The following is an 18,180-nucleotide window of genomic DNA, read 5'->3' on the forward strand; positions in this document are numbered from 1 at the left end:
CTCCCTCGTTGTCCCAGCGGCCGATTGCCACACCTGTGTGGAGCTCTGCTCTGGCCCTCTCCACCAGCTTCTCTGCTGGCCATTTGCCACGCCTCTCCGCCAGCCGGCCTGCTGGTCGCACCTCTCCATCAGCCGCCCTGCTAGCCACTTACCACACCTCTCTGCCAGCTGCCAACTCACCAAGATGTCTTCAGGTCCCCCCCCACACACTTAACACAGCTCTCAGTGATTTCAGCTGTTAGTGGGGGAGCCTCACGGCTGGTGCACACTGGGCAGTCTCTTGCAATAGAGACACTGTCCCAAAGTACGTCTAATACCTAGGTATCAGTGCTTTTCAGCTCTGCAGTGTGTAAAAAAACTCTCAATTGAGTCTAAATTAGATCTTTTATTATACCATGGAGAGAGGAAGGGTCAAATGGTGTCTAGGACACTTAACCAGGACTCACCCCATCAGGTACAAGCACCTAACCCCATCCTCACTCAACTCATTGGGCTTTGGAACCCAGGTTCCCTGCCTAGCGAGTGCTGTTCAGTTGAGGTTGAGTCCCTCCATCAGGGTATGCCAGGTACAGTTCTGCTGCCCTCAGTTCACACAACAAGGATAACAACCCTTCATTACTCCTGCCCCAATAACAAGGAGACTGGGGATCCAACACCAGCCACGAGTGATCATTTGGGCAAGCAGTCCCATTATGCTGAGCACCTAGGCAGGGTGGATGTGTCCATGCAAACAAGATCAGCTTGTGAAGTCTTTTTCCACAGCTCACCACTCGATATCAGGGGAGAGCTCATCCAGACTCTGCTTACATCATTAACAACTTCTAAAATGTTGGTCAAGGCAAAGCAAGTTGTGCTTTAGCACACCCAGAAGTGAGGTTGGGCTCCCGCATAGGTGACATCTGCCCTTGGAGCTAGGTGTCTCCCACACTTATGCTGGCGCTGATCGAGGTAGTGCACTAAAAATACAAGTGAAGCCATGGTAGCATGTGCAGTGGTGAGCGGTAGCATGGGCTAAGCTGTCACTTGGCCCCCATTGGTATGTACTCAGGGTGGCTAGCCCGGTGCCACTTATTGCTGCTGCCCATGCCACCATGGCTATACTTGTATTTTTAGCACACTAGTTCAATAAGAGCTGCCGTGAGTATGTCTACGCAAGCTGCAAATCACACTGCCAGCGCCCCGTGCAGATATAGCCACAGTCCCTATTGGGACCTACTAACTCATGTTAAAACTACACACTGACTTATCTTCACTAGAATCTTACCTCCTATTAATGACCACATGAGGTACTAAGGACACACCTTTTATCCCAGTGAAGATGCACCCTAAAGTTTCCTTCTCCTCATTAACGCATCCATGTAGCACATGCTAAAGTGCTACTCCCTTTGTCTTGCCTCAGGGTTTGGAAGATATTAATTAGGATAGGTCTGCGTGGCAATCACAGGGTGTGATGGCAGCTGGTGCAGACAGCCCTGAGCTAGCTTTGCTCTAGCTAGTTGGAGTATCGGGAGCAGTGAGTCTGGATAACATGAACTCACAGCACTCTTTTAAATCCTAGTCTAAACACGCCCCCTGAGGGAGGGTGGACGAAATGTGCCATGTTCCAATCTGTTGAGCATGAAACCCACTGGAAAAAAGCCCAACTTTCCTGTACATTGAATCTCTCGTCCTTTTCCTCCTCACCCAGCTCCATTCAGGCCAGCAGACACCAAAGGCATCGTTCGATTTGATCGCTATGGTGATGGAATCGGTCGTTACAATATCTTCAACTACCACAGAGCGGATGGGAGATATAGATACCAGAAGGTGGGCTACTGGGCAGAAGGGCTTACCCTGAACACCACCCTCATCCCCTGGGTGAAGACCTCTGTTCCTGTGTCCCAGTGCAGCGACCCCTGCAAGAAAAATGAAATGAAGAGCATGCAACCGGGGGACATGTGCTGCTGGATATGCATCCCATGCCAGCCTTACGAATACCTGCTGGATGAATTCACCTGCATGGACTGTGGTCTAGGGTACTGGCCCAATGGTACCCTGAATGGCTGCTATGAGCTACCACAAGAATACATCCGCTGGAAAGACGTCTGGGCCATTGGGCCAGTTACGATCTCTTGCTTGGGTTTCCTCTCCACCCTCTTTGTCTTTGGGGTCTTCATTAAGAACAATGACACTCCCATTGTGAAGGCCTCAGGCCGCGAACTCTGCTACATCCTCCTCACTGGGGTCCTGATGTGCTACAGCATGACTTTCATCTTCATTGCAAAGCCCTCCACCGAGGTCTGCACCCTGCGGCGCTTGGGGCTTGGAACCTCCTTTGCGGTCTGCTACTCCGCCCTCTTGACCAAGACCAACCGGATCGCTCGGATCTTCAGTGGGGTGAAGGAAGGGGTCCAGCGCCTGCGCTTCATAAGCCCCACCTCACAGGTGGTCATCTGCATGGCCCTCATCTCCTGCCAGATGATCATCGTCATCATCTGGCTCATGGTGGAGACCCCCGGCACGGGGAAGGAGACGGAGCCTGACAAAAGGTACATTGTCACCCTCAAGTGCAACAACCGCGACTCCAGCATGCTCATTTCACTGACCTACAATGTGCTGTTGATCATCTTGTGTACAGTCTATGCCTTTAAGACCCGGAAATGCCCTGAAAACTTCAACGAGGCCAAGTTCATTGGATTCACCATGTACACCACGTGCATCATCTGGCTGGCCTTCCTGCCCATCTTCTATGTGACCTCCACCGACTACCGTGTAAGTGATCCCTGCTGAGCAGAGTAGGGAACGGGAGGCCAGCAGCCTGGCTAAGTCCACTGGATTCCAGGGTCCTGCTCCTTGTTCAGTGGTGCTGGAGGTAGAGGGTTGAGGGTAGGTCCTGGACACTAGAAGACCAGCCTGCAGTTGGGAAAGCTGCCTGTGCAGATGAACAGAAGGGCAGTTGTCATAATTAAATTAGATCTGAGGACACTCTGGATTGTGGTTAAATACAGCATAGCAGGCCGCTAAGGGAAAGGAAGAAGGGCGTGTGTCTCTGAGGGAAGCAAATGGGAGAACATGGCTGGTAGAACATAATGCAGGCAAGTTCTGTGCAGGTTCCTCGCTATTCCAGTCCTGGGCCTCCATACCTGCCTGCCAATAAATCCTGATCCTGACCTGCTGCCTTCCTGCTATTTCAGCCCTGGGCCTCACATACAACCCTACCAATGCCCTCCAGCCTGACCTGCTGCCCCCCTGCTATTCCAGCCCTAGGCTCCACCCCAGCCCTGCCAATGACCCTCCATCCTGCCCTACTACCCCACTACTATTCCAGCCCATGGCCCCACACACAGCCCTGCCAATGCCCCTCCAGACTGCCCTGCCATCCCCTACCCCCAGTGCCAATGGTGGTTGGCCTTGTGCAGGACTCAGGGACCAGACCAAGACCAACACATTGGTTCCTCCTTTATTTGTTAATCTAAATGCTCATTAACCAGAGTCATCATTCAAGGGGGCTGATTTTCCAGCAGAAATTGCAAACCAGAAATCTAGAGGCTGAAAAAGCATGTCTGGAGAGGCTGTGCCAGATTTAGGCACCAAGTGACACCCAGGGAGCAAGGGGCACTCAATGTCTGAGAGACCCACATCTCCTAGCCCAGTTCCCCCTCTCTGGCAGCTCTGCAAATTCAAAGGCTGAGCCAGTGGGGAAACACAGCATTCGTCCCGCTCCTAGAATGGATTCTGCCTGAGAAGCGGGAAGTGTCTAACCCCATTACTGATCACTGGCTCATTGCTGTAGTCTCTGACCTACAGGAGCTGGTAGTCCCGGAAAACACTGAGGAAATGTGTTTGCTCTTGTATTTCTGTAGACAACCAGCAGCACCTAGTGGCAGCTGAGATGAACATTAGAGAGTTGTACAGTGCCTACCAGGTCCTGTCCGCCACTAGCCACTCTTCCGTAGAGAACAGTTTGAATGATGTACATTGGAGAAACACTTTATAATGCTGTTGCGTGGCAGGGAGGTCTAGTGTGCAGAGCAAGCGGCAGGGAGGCAGGAGACCAATGGCATTTTGGGATGTATAAGTAGGGGCATTGCCAGCAGATCGAGGGATGTGATCGTTCCCCTCTATTCGACATTGGTGAGGCCTCATCTGGAGTACTGTGTCCAGTTTTGGGCCCCACACTACAAGAAGGATGTGGACAAATTGGAAAGAGTTCAGCGGAGGGTAACAAAAATGATTAGGGGACTGGAACACATGACTTATGAGGAGAGGCTGAGGGAACTGGGATTGTTTAGTCTGCGGAAGAGAAGAATGAGGGGGGATTTGATAGCTGCTTTCAACTACCTGAAGGGGGGTTTGAAAGAGGATGGAACTATACTGTTCTCAGTGGTAGCAGATGACAGAACAAGGAGTAATGGTCTCAAGTTGCTGTGGGGGAGGTTTAGGTTGGAAATTAGGAAAAACTTTTTCACTAGGAGGGTGGCGAAGCACTGGAATGGGTTACTTAGGGAGGTGGTGGAATCTCCTTCCTTAGAGATTTTTAAGGTCAGGCTTGACAAATCCCTGGCTGGGATGATTTAGTTGGGGATTGGTCCTGCTTTGAGCAGGGGGTTGGACTAGATGACCTCCTGAGGTCCCTTCCAAATCTGAGATTCTATGAGACCTGGCTTCTGATCCAAGTCATTTCTCCTGCCTGTAGGAGGGGGGTAACGATACTGCCTTACCTTGATGGGGTGGGAGGTAGGCAGTGACGCTTTTTGAGAGACAGCATAACCAGCAATGTCTATCGCTAAGGTTGTCTGACCCCTTCTGTTACAAGACCCTGCTTTCAGTTGCTTGCAACTTTGCCAAACTTTAGCTCGCTGGGGTGAAATTTCCCATGCTGGACGTCTACCTCAGGCTGATTTTTTGGGGTGAAAGTTGCAGCAAAAAGGTTTCAGCTGTTCCCAAGACCGAGATGAGGAAAGATGGGCTGGCCTTGCTCTTGTTTAAAAAAACCCCGCACATGCATTTTGCTCGGAAGTGTAGCGCCTCCATGCATTGATGCAGGGACTTGAAAAGGGGCAGGGAAGTCACTCCACCGTCACGGCTGTGCTTTTTTTGCCACTTCTGTGAATATTTGCTCAGATTTGGCCAAGTTATGAGCCTCTGAATATTTCAGTTTCCATTTGCTCAGCGAGTCCATCTGCGCTGAGCATGCTCCAGCCCAGGGCCTGAGCGGAGCAGGAATTGCTTTGCAAGCACCCTCCCGCTCCGATACAGGGGCTGCTGTCCGCTCAGGAGCAGAACTGAGAGCTGGGAACCCCCTCTCTTCTGTGCTCTTGGTGACACCAACCCACACTGGGCCCAGCAGTGAGGAGGAGAACTCAGACCACCTTTAAGGCAGAGGGATGACAAGCGGGTCCTGTGGGGAGAAGGTGGTGACGAGGGGGGGAAGCCGGGGCGTGATGCCAAGGAGAGGTGAGGAGGACTGGGACATGGAGCTGAGCAGTGGAAACTGGGATTGGGATGAAGACTCAAGGGCGAGGCAGGAGGAAACTGAAGCTGGGACATGGTGCTGAGAGGATGTGATGGAGACAGTTACTCCATTAACTCAAGAGGCCGAGGTCTGTGCAGTGAATCTAAAAGCTGCTGGTGATTCACCTGGGTGTCAATATGATTCCATAGGATGGATTGTTTTTTCAGTTGGCTTTTTAAGAACACAAAAAGCTAAGTTAAAAGAACATTAAGGTTGCAAAGTCAAGCACTCAGAAGTTACCATACGCAACCTTAATTAGCGCCCCCCCCCCCCCCCGCCCGTAGGCACTATGATGCTGACTTGACTGACAAGATCAGGTGCTAGTTTTTCCGCAGGACCCCGTCCCCATTCAGTGCACAGACTGGGCAGTGCTCAGGGAGTGAATCAGGGTCCTGTGGCTCATGTACCTATTGTCTTGAGGACCCTGCCTCATTTGTTGCAGAAATTGGAAGGCGGGTCATGAATGAAATGGGACAGTAGGAAGAGAAAGGGAGGCTTTGTGGTTGAAGCAGATGAATGGTGCCATGGAGCATTGGAGTCTATTCCTGCCTCTGCCACAGATATCCTGTGTGATGCTTGGCAAATCACTTAATCCAAACTCATCCCACGTGATCACTATTACTAATTGCACGGTCTGCATTTTCTTGGTGTCTGACTTGAGACCCTAGGATCTGAGCTGCAGAAATGCTGAGCACTCACAGCTGTGACTGAAGCCAAAGGGAGCTCAGCTCTGAACAAATGAAATGCTAAATTCTCTGAAAAAGCAGATCCCAGGCATCTCAAATTGGGCACCAAAAATTAGTGGGTGCTTTTGACCTCACTATGTCTCTGTGTCTCAGTTCCTCAGCTATAAAATGGGGATAATAATATGCCCACATCTCCCAGGGCTGCTGTGATGATAAATTCAGTAATATTTGTGCATCACTCAGCTATTACAGCGATGAGACCCATAGAAAAGCCCATGCGGAAATGAACAATTCTGTCTCCAGAGCAGGGTTTGGATAGTGTGTGCAGTAACTAAGAGTTGGGCCACACATTGAGCAGCGAGGATAAAACAAAACATTGCCGAACTGCTCATTAATTGAGCACCATCTGTCCTGTGCCCTCAGTGAGGAAAAAATACTATGTGAGCATGTAATTAGAGCCTATCGTAATGCGTACGGTGGTTGAACTAAGGTTGCCCAGGCAACCTCAATTTTGGCATGTCCTAACTTCCGAGCGCTTGACTTTGCAGGTTTTCTGATGTAATATAATGCTACTTTCAGTGACATTTAGTGCAGGCGACAGTAAAAACCCTCCCTCTGCAGCAAGCAGCCTTTAATCTGGCATGGGCTTAGCATATATGCCATAAAAATCCAGACCAAAGGAGACGGGTTAAAACTGATGAACAGATGACAGGGGCTGAGGAAGATGTTCCTGAGATGACAGAGGGCCTTCTTCCGTGTGTGACCTCTCCAGAGCAGGGAGCGCCCTCCTTCCATGTTTGCAAAGCCCCAGGCGGGCAGGACTTTAAAGACTTGTCTTGGATTGTGGCACTTTGGGGAAGGCTCCGTGTTTTTGTTGCATGTTTGTACACAGTGGGGTCCTGTGGCTGGGTGCTACTGCAATACAGACCAGTAATAACCATAATCGTTTTACAGTGGCATCATGTGTACTCAAGTGAAACCAGGAACTCACAGGGGAAATCAGAATCATGCCCTTAAAATCCAACTTGCCACCCCTGGAAATCCTGGCCTAAATTGCATGGATTATTCACTATGGCCCCTGGAATAGAATGACATTCCTGCTTCTGGAATAACAATTGATCTACTGAAGCCTTCCTCTCTCCCCAGTGTCTGTGGGTGATCCGAAAGGTCCTGCCCTAGCTCCTCTGCTCCCCTGAATACACTCTGAGTATGATGATTCCCTGTTGATTTCAGGAGAGTTACTCTGGGGGAGAGGCAGACCCTCTGCTTTTACGTTACGGTATCCCTGGTGTCAACTGGCACCTCTACGGCCGTGTCGACCTGAGTGAAAATGGGATGTTTTCCAATCATGTCTGTGCCATTCAATTCCCCTGGAAGACACTCGGAGCTGGTTGTTGCTGTAGCTTTGGGGTTCTAGTGTTATGGAGGGACTCAGTTCTGCCCCTCCCTCCCCGAGAGCTCACCTTGAGTGGTTCTTGCTCCGTTTGTCCTGGGATAAAGCAATACTCGAGGCCACTCATGAGGATGGAATCAGGCCCTTGGCGATTAGCACCAACAACATTGCCTAGGAATGTGTCAGGAGTAATTGCATAGCCCTGGCTTTCGGACCCTCCCTTCGCTCCCCACTAGCCAAAGGCTGCCAATGGTGCTCACGGCTGTGCTGCCTGACACCCTTCTGGAGAGAGGGTGGAACTTTGGATGCAGCTGTTGGGAGCTGCTAAACTTCTCGGTATGGCCATGACACTGCTGCTGCAGGAGCCATGCAGGACTCCTCCTTAGTTTAGCATCAGTCCTGCAGAGCTGAGGTGCTAAGGGCTGGAGCACCAGGGTTAGCTGCCCCCTTCACCCCATTTTATGGAGGGTTGGCATTTCCCTGGAGAGCTTGCTACAATCAGGGCTCTCCTGTAAGCTGGGTGTCTTGGCTATGGAAGGATTTGCCAGCACTGTCTGGTTTCTTGTCTGTGCCCTTAGAGGATCATGCAGGCAAAACTCCCACTGAAGGCAGAAAGAAGCAGGAGTGCAGGTTGCATGCAGCATGTGAAATGGGGCCTGTAGTTTGGGGAATGGAGGAACCCTTGCCATGCAGCAGACCTGCTTTGGTCCTGCTTTGAGCAGGGGATTGGACTAGATGACCTCCTGAGGTCCCTTCCAACCCTGAGATTCTATGATTCTAAGACTCCGATGTGTGGTAGCAGGAGGGGAACTCTTCGTACTCGGAGCAACAGCCGAGATTCAAAGGAGAAAGCTGCAAGGGGTGCCAGCTTCGGACTGCCACACCTGGAGAGCTTGAAGCTGTTCTGCTGAACGCCAAAGAGGATGAGTAAGCGAGAGCCCCCAGTTGAGCTTGGAGCAGTCACTTGCAGGCTTCGGGCTGGTGCGGAAATGAGCAACAGGTGGAAGCGAATGCTGCTAAAGGCTAGGGGAGAACGGGAGCTCAGGTGGCAGGTGGCAGCATCCCCGTATGCACTGGGGCATGTGACAAAGCCTCAGGCACATTTTCAAAATGAGAAAGAAACCTTTCGACAGTGGCCGGCTCAGCCTCCACCCACACGGAGCTCAGGGACTGCAACTGTCAGAGGCTAGTGTCCAGAGGACAGGGTAACATGGAAAAAGTTCAGGAAACCTGAGGTCCCTTAGATCATGGGGAGCTAAATCCACAGCTGGGGCTCGATCCTGCTAAGTGCTGAGCTGTCTGGTCCATCAAGGCACTCAACACACACTTAACAACATTAATAATTGCATCATCTGGGGAAGGCAGTGGGGCTAGTCTTGTGCTTACGGGCTTTGAAGGATCAACAGCTTTGCATGGCTTTAAGCACTAAGCAAAATTTGGTAGATTCATCTAAGCTCCACCTGGAGTTTTTGGAGCTGAAATTCAAGGTGAAACCAAAGGGCGGGTCAGGGTGTGTGTGTGTTTGTGCACATATGAATGCATGCACACCACCCTCTTCTACCCAGTTCAACAGATCACAACCAATCGAGTTGTCTGCATGAAACTTTGCAAACCAAAATGGCTGCATCTGTCCTCTGCTGTACTGTGGGAGTATCTGTAGAGGGCTGGAGTTTGCATCTGTTTAGGATGTAGACAAGAGGCCGTGTCTCTCAGATCGGATCAGATCTGTTCAGTGAGATCAGGAGATGATAGGGGCTAACCACAAAGCTGAAGCTGGATCCAAACTCCTGCAGAGTTCAGCGTCGGGGCTTTGGTTCTGCCCCATTTCTGCTGGGGTGGGGAAAAAATAGAAACTGTTCCAAGGAAGCTGGTGGGTGGATGTCCCCTCTGAGCTTATGCCAGCTGTGCGGGGGTTTGCAGGATGTGTAGCCAGGGACAGTGCCTTCGGGCAAGTCAGACACTAGGTATGGCCTTTACTCAGTGGTGGGTTGGATCTGAGCACCACCCCGTCGTGTGTGTGTGGGTGGGTGAGTGGCTGGGTGTGTTTCACTCTGTCTCTCTGAGCTGATGTCTCCCATCTACTCCCCGCAGGTGCAGACCACCACCATGTGCATCTCCGTTAGCCTCAGTGGCACTGTGGTTCTCGGCTGCCTGTTCGCCCCCAAACTCCACATCATCCTCTTCCAGCCCCAGAAGAACGTCGTCAGCCTCCGCGTGGCCGCCAACCGGTTCAGCGTGACTGCAGCAAGCTCCAGCCACTCGCACGGTGAGTGGCTGGCGGCCCCCCCGGCGCCACTCCCTGGCCCTTCCTGGGCCTGGAGCATGGTGCCTGTCCTCCTGGGATAGGAGGCCTGTCGCCAGAGGGCTGAATGCTGTGGGGGATGGGAGCACGGCCCGCTGACCCTGGGCACCAGCTCCCTTTGGAGAGCTTTGCAATTCAAATATCAGTGGCCAGTAGAACTGAAAATGTTACAAGCCATTGAGTGGCCCCCTCCCTGCACCCTCCCTGTAATGTCATACGCTTTGTGCGGCTGCTAATGCTGACATCTCCTGCATGTTTGGGGACATGCATGCCTCCCTGACGTGTAATAGCCACTGCCACCTCCCTGGGGGGAGGGGAATCTTTGCAGGGCAGGAGGGGATGGTCGCTGAGAGGCAGGGGCAGGCACCCCCAGTTTGTGGGCAGGGTGAGAGGGGGACATGCCCCGGAGGGAGGAGGGGACAGCCCCGGGGCATGGGCTCAGCAGCAGACTGTGCCCTCAGCCCCATGGCTGCATGTGGGGCTACAGCACCTGCTCCAGGGTGCTCTCTGAAGGCCATGGGGAAGACAGCGGGGTGCGCCAGGCAGCAATGGTGAGGCTGGGACCCAGGCCCAGCTGCTGTTCCATGATGCCTCTCTGTGTTCTTCCCCCACCAGGGTCGGCCTCTCAGTCCGTCCCCACAGTGTGTAACGGCCGCGAGGTCGTGGACTCCACGACCTCGTCCTTATGAAGCGCCCCGTGGCCCCATGGGCACGGGCATGGTCCCCAGCACAGACCCCTGCACGAAGGGGCAGGCCTTTTTCGTTCCCGTTGGGCCTTTTGTTTCTCAAATCTGCACTCCCAGCTGCTCGCCGACGCCGTCTTGCTTGCTGGGCCAGCGTTCCCCAAGGAGAGGTGCTGTCACGTGAGAACTGGGTGCCCCCTTCTGCTGCCCTGCTCCCCCGGCGTCAGCTCAGAAAAACACAACCCTGCTGGGGCGCTCGTGATCGTACTGAATGGACCCGCTGGGGCATGGAGGAACCATGCCCTCTCCCTGGGGAGCCAGCACTGAGCCAGGTGGATCCCCTGGCAGGTCCACCCTGTGTTACCTCTTGCTGGCCAGATTACCAGAGAGAGCAAAACCCAAGCATCTGTACCTCCCCACTTCTCTCTGCCCTGGAATAGGGTCAGGGGAAAGCCCACAGATTCCCACTGGCTGCTCCGATCTCCCCCTTCCCCTCCCCGCAAAGGAAGCAGGACCCTCCCCACCTTGAAAGAGCAAATACCAAGGGGTCTAAGGTGCTATGGCTTGAAGAGAACAGACAGGCCCTTCTCAAAGACCACGCTGCCCAGCGACGCTGGGAAGGAATTCAGACTGAACTAGCCAGGGGGCTCGGGGCTGCTGCTGATTTTGCCAGGAGATCCCTGGTTGGAATGCGAGCCCCCTGCCTCCTCTGAGTTGAGAGAGACTCACTTTGAAATGGACAAACAGGTGCTTCCAAATCAGAGATTTCTGAGCAGAGAGCTCGCTGGGGCTGACCCCAGGAACCTGGGCTGAACCCATGATCCTCCTTCTGACGCATTACCTGACTTGGCTAGAGGGACTCTACCCAGGGTTGCCTCATGTGCGGGACTGTAGGCTTTTGTTTAGCAAGGACAGTCAGGGACGGGCACAGTGGCTAGCCAAGGAGCAGGGATAGGGTGAGGGGCCCCCGGGAACCGGGGTGAAGAGTGGCACAGGAGGGCTGCCCTGTCAGTGCCTGGTGTGGGACACTGACAGAGGAGGGTAGCAGGGGCCTGAAACAACTTCTACAAGTGGAGAAATGATGATGTATGAGAACAGAGGGAGAGACCTGAAAATAGGGGGCCAGCCAGACGCAGAGAGCAAGTGAGGATCCGGCAGCCTGCAGCTCTGGGGATGACTTCAGGGGAGCTGTGTGTCCTGCCCTGGGAGACTGGGCCTTTAGGGTGAATGAGTCCCACAACACAGAGAGCAGGGAGGAACCAACCCCCAACACATGCTTCAGGCCCGCTACCCAGGAGGGTGGGCGCAGCTGCTGCTCAGGGGGCAGGGGAGAGGGGGGCACGGCCTGCTGCTCCCCACTTCCACAGGGGTTTGCATCTGTTGTGTGCTGGAGCCATTGACCATGCAGCCTGGTGTCCAAAGGTGCTCCCCGCTCTTTGCCCCTACAGGCAGCAAGAAAACAACATTCCCACTGCATTAGGCTGCCCAAGGGGCCATTCCCCCAGAATGCCCACATGCCATTCCTGAGCGGCAGGATGGGGAGGGGTCGGTCTGATTCCATGGAGGGCCAGGGTGCCTCAGACCACTCCCATTCCTGACCCCGCCGGGAGCAGCCTGACCATGACATCGCCCAGCAACCAAAGTTGCCCAAGTGCTGGTGCAGCAGCAAAAGCAGCAATAAACCATCTGGCTCTGTGCTTCACAGCTGCCAAACGCTCCGGCGGCAAAGCTGCTCCCCTGCTTTGCTGCAGTTTTCTTGGCACCTTCATCCACCGAGAGCCAGCAGGTGAGTGCAAAAGGTACCACTCTTGTCCAGAGCTGCTCGGAGCTTTTCAAACAGCATCATTTTGCTCCCAAAATTGCCTGTTTTTGCTGTGATGCATAAATCGGCCCAAGAGACTTTTTTTTTTAAACGATGCTTTTTCCCCCCCAAAATTCAAACTATCAGGTCTCAATATTCTTGTTGTTGCTGGAAGACAACTAGTGACATTGCCAGAGCCTGGAAGAGGGGAAAGCAGGTTCAGTGAGGGTCTTTAAAACCCTTGTTATATTTATTGTAAGTCCCCACTTAATTCTAACCCCTGACAGACCCTTGGGAGAAAAACACTCTTTGTGAAAGGCTCAGCATGCCCCAACCTTTCAACTGAGGGCTGAGAAAGCTGCCATTCAGGTTCTCCATTCCTCCAAGGAGTTCTCCAGCAAAAACAGGGACATCATCATAATCCTGATTACTCATCATCAATATCCCACTCGTACCTGTCGGAAGACAGGATACTGGGCTAGATGGACTACTGGTCTGACCCAGTGTGGCCGTTCTTATATAGCTATTCTTGAGATTTGTAAGTGGAAAAAACAAGCAGAGACAAATTCTTACAGGTCTTCTTTATGTGTCAAAAAGAATCAAAACCAAAACATTAGAGCCCGTCGCAGATACAGAATTTGTATCCACATCTGATCCGTGATCCACAAAAATGGTTTGCAGGTATCCATGGATATGCAGGACTCTACAAAAAAATCCCCCAGTTTTAATCTTTAAAGGAATACACTAAAGTACATTTCACACTGAATTATGTTACCCATTATGGTTACAAGTGACTCCTAGGATCAGCGTAAAGAATCAAAAATTGGTGTCTGTTTTTTTCAGTATGTTTCCTTTTTACATTTGACAGCACTTTGTGTAGAGTTCCCCTCCTTCCCCACCCCATATGTATAGTTATTTTCCTGTTGTTTGTGTGGGTCTTTCTCACAGCCCCAGGGAGACATTTAGAAGGAGGAAAATGGGATTTTTCAAAAGTCCCCAACCTTTGTGGAGGGACACAGGTAAATTACTTGTAACTATTTTTGTTACTCAGTTAGATTTCAAGTTGATGAGGTCCCTGGCATGATGAGGTGAGCACCTGCCCTCTTGCCCATTGGCTTGGATGGCTGAAATAGGACATGCAAGGCAGTGCTCAGAGGAGAGAGACAGGCTGAAGTTATTGGCACAACAATTTGGATCCTTATTGAGAATTTGCTAGTGGTTAATTTCACAGCAATGGATCTTCTGCCTTTCAAATGCATTCAGATGCTGAGCTGCTCTTCCTGTGTCTCAAATGACATCATTAGCCAGCACTTCCTGTTAGGAATTATCAGTATCAAGGCCCTGGCAGGCTGGGTAGTGCTAAAGAGGTCACACCAGTATTTTTCAGCTAATTGATGGAAAAATCCGTGTTTACTGTAGAACTATAGAAGTATTTAAACCAGGTGAGTTATTAGTTATTTAAGCAAACGTGCTGCTGATCTCTCTTAAGAGTTTTCTGTGGGTCTCACCTTTTTTCACAGTAGCCCCATGATGTTGGTGCTAAGCGCTAGAATTCCAGTGTTCGTCGCTGTGCCCAGCCCTCAGCCGTGACACTGTGCCAATGTCCTGTCCTTCTGCCAATGCCCCTTCCCACCACACCATCCACTGCTCCAGCAGGACGCCTGTTAGCACCACGGCTCTTCCTGACGGCTGGACAGGCACTAGCAATTAGCCTCCTGCTCCACTGCTTCTAGTCACTAATCTCCCCCCACCGGGAGACAGCTGCGCATTCCTGCCTTCTCCCACTGTACCCGTAGCCACTGGCACTCGATGCAAGGGAGATCCTGAAAACCAAATGACAGGCTGGGCTGGGCAATATAACTCTGTATCTCGTGGTGTTTTTTTAATTTTTCTAAACTATTTATTGGAAGGAGCCTTTTGGCTGGAGAGAAAACTATAATAATTAGCCGGCTGCTAATGAAAATGTACGTGTTCTTTGGCCCTTGACTAGGATTATTATCATTGTGACACACGTATTACAAGCCAAGCAAGTTTTTAAGCGTAGATCTTTTTGTGACCAAGTTTGTGGTTTTTGTAATTTAGGTAAATAAAGTGCTTTTTTTTTTAACGGACGCCCGTAGGTGCCATGTGGGCCTCTCCCTGGAGTAGAAAGCAAGAGCTGGATGTCTGTGTCTTCTTGGCAGAACTGCATGGCTCCAGGGCCTGATTATGGAGTGGCAAGGTTCTGTGAGTCAGGCAATGTGGGGTCAGGGCCCTGCTGTGCCCCAGCCTGCGTGCCACACCTTGGGCGAGTCACGTTATCGCTTTGTGCCTCAGTTCCTCGGGCACGGGGGGACCGGACACCCTTTGCCCTGTGGACGCTTCAGAGTATGGGCTGCCCAACAGGGCTCCCGGCCCAGCTGCCACCTCTCAGTGTCACCGTACTATGAACAACAATGCAAAGTGTTGCAGCACCAGGTCAGGTCAATCCTCTAGGCACTGAGGTGCCAGAAAGGGCAGGTTATGGGAGCCAGGCAGAAGGCCCTAGGCCTTCACTTTAAAAATCAAGGCAGCACCAAGCTTTTTCCTGGGGGTGAGAAAACAACTCAGTTGCTAAAGCAGAAAAGCAACGGTGGCCCACTGAATAGCTCTGGGCACTGGTTCTTGGGAGACCTGGGTTCTAGTCCCGGCTCTGTCCCTGGCCTGCTGGCTGGTCTTGGACCTCAGTTTCCCCAGCTGTGAAATGAAGATAATGCTACTGAGCTGTGTAAAGGGCAAGGCAATAGTATTCTGCAGCAGGGCAGGGGCTAATTATGAACTCTTCCCCTCACCTGCCCACACACACTTCCCTCCGCCAGAGCAGGGGAGGGAGGAGGCTAGGAAAGGGGATGGCAGCATACTAGGCATTTGGGCAGCTCACTTGCCAGTAGCAAGGGCCAGCTGTGCTTGTGGGAGCTTCAGCCCTCTAGGAGGCCAGGACTGATCCAGAACTGCCCTCTTGCATAGCCAGCTGCATGGGAGACACACACACACACCCCAGTTTCCATGAGCCATGGGCTAGACTCATGCAAAGCCAGCGACTTGCACTATGACCCCCTTCATGCTGACCAGCCCAATGCCTTAGCCAAGTATTACAGCCTGGCTGGCCCTTTAAGGGGAGGGCCTAGCAACCCTCCTGAGCTGGCAACTTAATTATAATTCGTGACAGAAGCTGTCAAAGGGTCAGGCAAGAGAGAGACTCCCTCCAGAGCAAGCCAGCCAGCCCTCTGAGAGGAGGGAGGGTCCCCCCTCGGCTGGGGGAAGGCAGGCTCAAGTGGGCTCGAGAGCTGGAGCTAGGCCCTGAAAAGAGGGTGCGGAGCGCCAGGGGCTCCTGTTGCAGCAGCAGCAGAGTGAGGAGCTGGGAGAAGTCTGCAAGCCCAAGGTGAGGCTGTATTTACAGACCACTAGGCAAGCCCCTGGGGCTGTTTCCCGGAGGAAGGGGCTCAGGGAAGCAGCAGCATGGCTAAAAGGAACAGCACTCGCTCTTAACACAGGGACCCTGGGCAGCACCCGAGCAGAGAGTGGGGTGAGGTTCCTGGGCCAGCCACCAGGAGGAGGTGTAACTGCCTCAGCACCAGCCTGGCAGAGATCAGGGAGGGAGGTGGTTGAGGGGCAGGAGTGCATGCTGGGATGTCTGGACTGTCAGCTGTACTTCTGTCACCCTATCTGGGTGTTGGCACAGATGGGCTGGGGTGGGGGGCTGCAGTAACAGAATCAGGCCATCCCCAGGCCACCGTACTGCTCAACAGAGGGCACTGGGGCAGAGCCCTAGCCTGGCACCAGGAGGTGCTAGTGATGATTCCCACTGCTTCCACCAGGGCTCTGCTTACCCCTAGCAGAGGGGCACCTGTGCACTTCCAGGCTGGAGGCCAAAGCCCTCGTCCCACCAAGTTTGATTTCACTCTCTTTAAAGGCAGCTTTCAGGTCCCAGCTTGCAACCCGCAGCTGTGAGATGCAACACCCCCCCCTCCCCCCCACTGCCCTAGCAGCAGAGGCAGGCTGCTAAGCCCATGCTCATGCTAAAAGCAGTGACTTTTCCAAGCCAACCCCAGGGGAGGCAAGAGCTAGCTTGCTCCCCTACTGGGGATGGAGGGAGAGGGGGAGAGGAGGTGGAAGCCACCCACAGTGCATCTGTCAGCAGCCCCTTCCTCCCCTTCACCAGGGCCCTGGCTCATGGCTGTAAGCCTGGATGCAGGGAGCCCTTTCAGTGCTGCGCTGAGTCCTCACAGCAGAGGCTGCAGCTATAGCTCAAGGAAATCATTTCCCCTCTCCCTCCTTAGTTTTCCCTTCCCTAAAAGGATGCTAATATTTACTTGTGGCCTACAGCTGCAAGGATGGAGCGAACTGAGCTACTGAACACTTGTGTGTGTTCCCTGAGGGCTGGCACTCCACAGCGGGCCCTGGACATCTGCCTGTCAAACTGGAGACAGCTAACTTTCTCTAATGAGCTTTCCTTGCTGCCCCACGATGCAAGGCACACAGCTGTCTTTCACATGTACAGCAGCCAGGGGCTGTGAGTCGCAGAGACAGCACAGTGGGACAGGGCTAGCTCCACTGGCAACTTGAAGCCAGCGTTTGGCTAAGGCAGGTAAAAGCTCAGGCCAAGGCTGTGTCTGACCTGCGGCAGGGCAAACACTAGGTCCTCAGTTAGTCTCTGCCAACCCAGACGTTGTGCTCAGTGACCCTCTAGCTCAGGCTGCGAGGAGGGATACCAGGGGTTGTTTTACTCTTATCACTGGTGTTCATTCCCCCAGGTGCAGTATGCAGGGAGGCCCAGCCCAGGTACAGTACCACCCCAGGCAGAGCCAGTGCAGCTGGGCAGACACAGCTGTTGTAAGAGCTGACGCACAGGAACAGAGCTGGCATAGGCGGCTGAGCTGAACTTATGCCTGAAGATCCAGGAGCAGAACTATTGCAATAAAAAACCCCCAACCCTAAGCTAGCACAGCCATCAGCTCTCAGATAATGAGAATAGCAGCCGAGAGCCCATGTAAGAGTAGCATGCAGGTAGTCAGTCACAGCTTTTAGGCAGTAGCCTGCAAGGCTTTAAGGACCAGCTCTGTTTAAAAGAGCAAAACACCTAGTGGCACAACTGTGATCAAAATCTTAACTACAGGAGGTGGTTTTTAATGGTCCAGCTTTTCTAGCTTAGCACTAAACAGTCTAACCCCCACTGCAAGCTCCAGTTTGATCAAATGCAGAGTTTAGAGCTGCTCTTCTTGGAGACAGATCCCAGGTGGAAACAGACATGAAAGCACTTAATTCAGTCTCCGAGGCTGCGGCTGCAGTTAGCCCAGATGCATTTCAAAATGCCTCAAGTTTTGAGCCAAAATGAGTGACACTTGAACTTTAGTACATGAGCAGCCATGAACAATAGCTTCCAAACCTCCCTTGCTGGCACCTACAACGGAGATCTACATCATCAGTCCAAAACTCTGCAGCACAGAGACCAAGGGAGAGCAAAAGAAAAACAAATCCACCCCCAGATTGATCAGAATGAGCTAGGGCTCATGCCGAGATTGCACGCTATGTTTCTGGAGTAGATGCATTCGAGGCCTGTCTCCTTGTTTGAATAAAGCCACTAGAGTCTCTCCAGATCTGATGCACAACCCGGGCCCCGCTGCAGAACTGAGGTCTGGATTCTTGTGGTGGAATCTACAGGGCTTTGATTATTCCGGACTTTCGGTGTGGGAAGTGCACGCACACAACCTGAGGGCTGGCGAACATCCCTGAGGCTAAGCAGGAAAGGGAAGAGAGAATCCTGGGCCCTGCCACAAGCTCCAACATCTGGTAGAGAAAGAAT

At 52.6% G+C, this 18,180-nt stretch overlaps 2 protein-coding genes across 6 annotated transcripts in view; both read left to right on the forward strand.

Moving 5' to 3' along the window:
• The window catches only part of GRM2 (glutamate metabotropic receptor 2), a 77,734-nt gene extending 63,264 nt beyond the window's left edge, over positions 1–14,470 (forward strand). For 3 of the 4 annotated variants that reach the window (XM_073352506.1, XM_073352508.1, XM_073352507.1), the window contains exons 4-6: positions 1,688–2,751; positions 9,665–9,839; positions 10,491–14,470. In XM_073352506.1, the coding sequence (XP_073208607.1) occupies positions 1,688–2,751; positions 9,665–9,839; positions 10,491–10,564 (1,313 nt within the window). In that variant the 3' untranslated portion in view covers positions 10,565–14,470. Of the gene's footprint in view, positions 1–1,687; positions 2,752–9,664; positions 9,840–10,490 lie in introns of those variants that run through there. The other variant, XM_073352509.1, reaches the window with a different exon arrangement.
• Positions 1–18,180, forward strand: part of ACY1 (aminoacylase 1) — a 455,667-nt gene that overhangs the window by 268,288 nt on the left and 169,199 nt on the right. The gene's annotated exons all lie outside the window — the stretch shown is intronic.

This window comes from Lepidochelys kempii, chromosome 7, assembly GCF_965140265.1.
Source record: "Lepidochelys kempii isolate rLepKem1 chromosome 7, rLepKem1.hap2, whole genome shotgun sequence".
NCBI classification, from domain to species: domain Eukaryota; kingdom Metazoa; phylum Chordata; order Testudines; family Cheloniidae; genus Lepidochelys; species Lepidochelys kempii.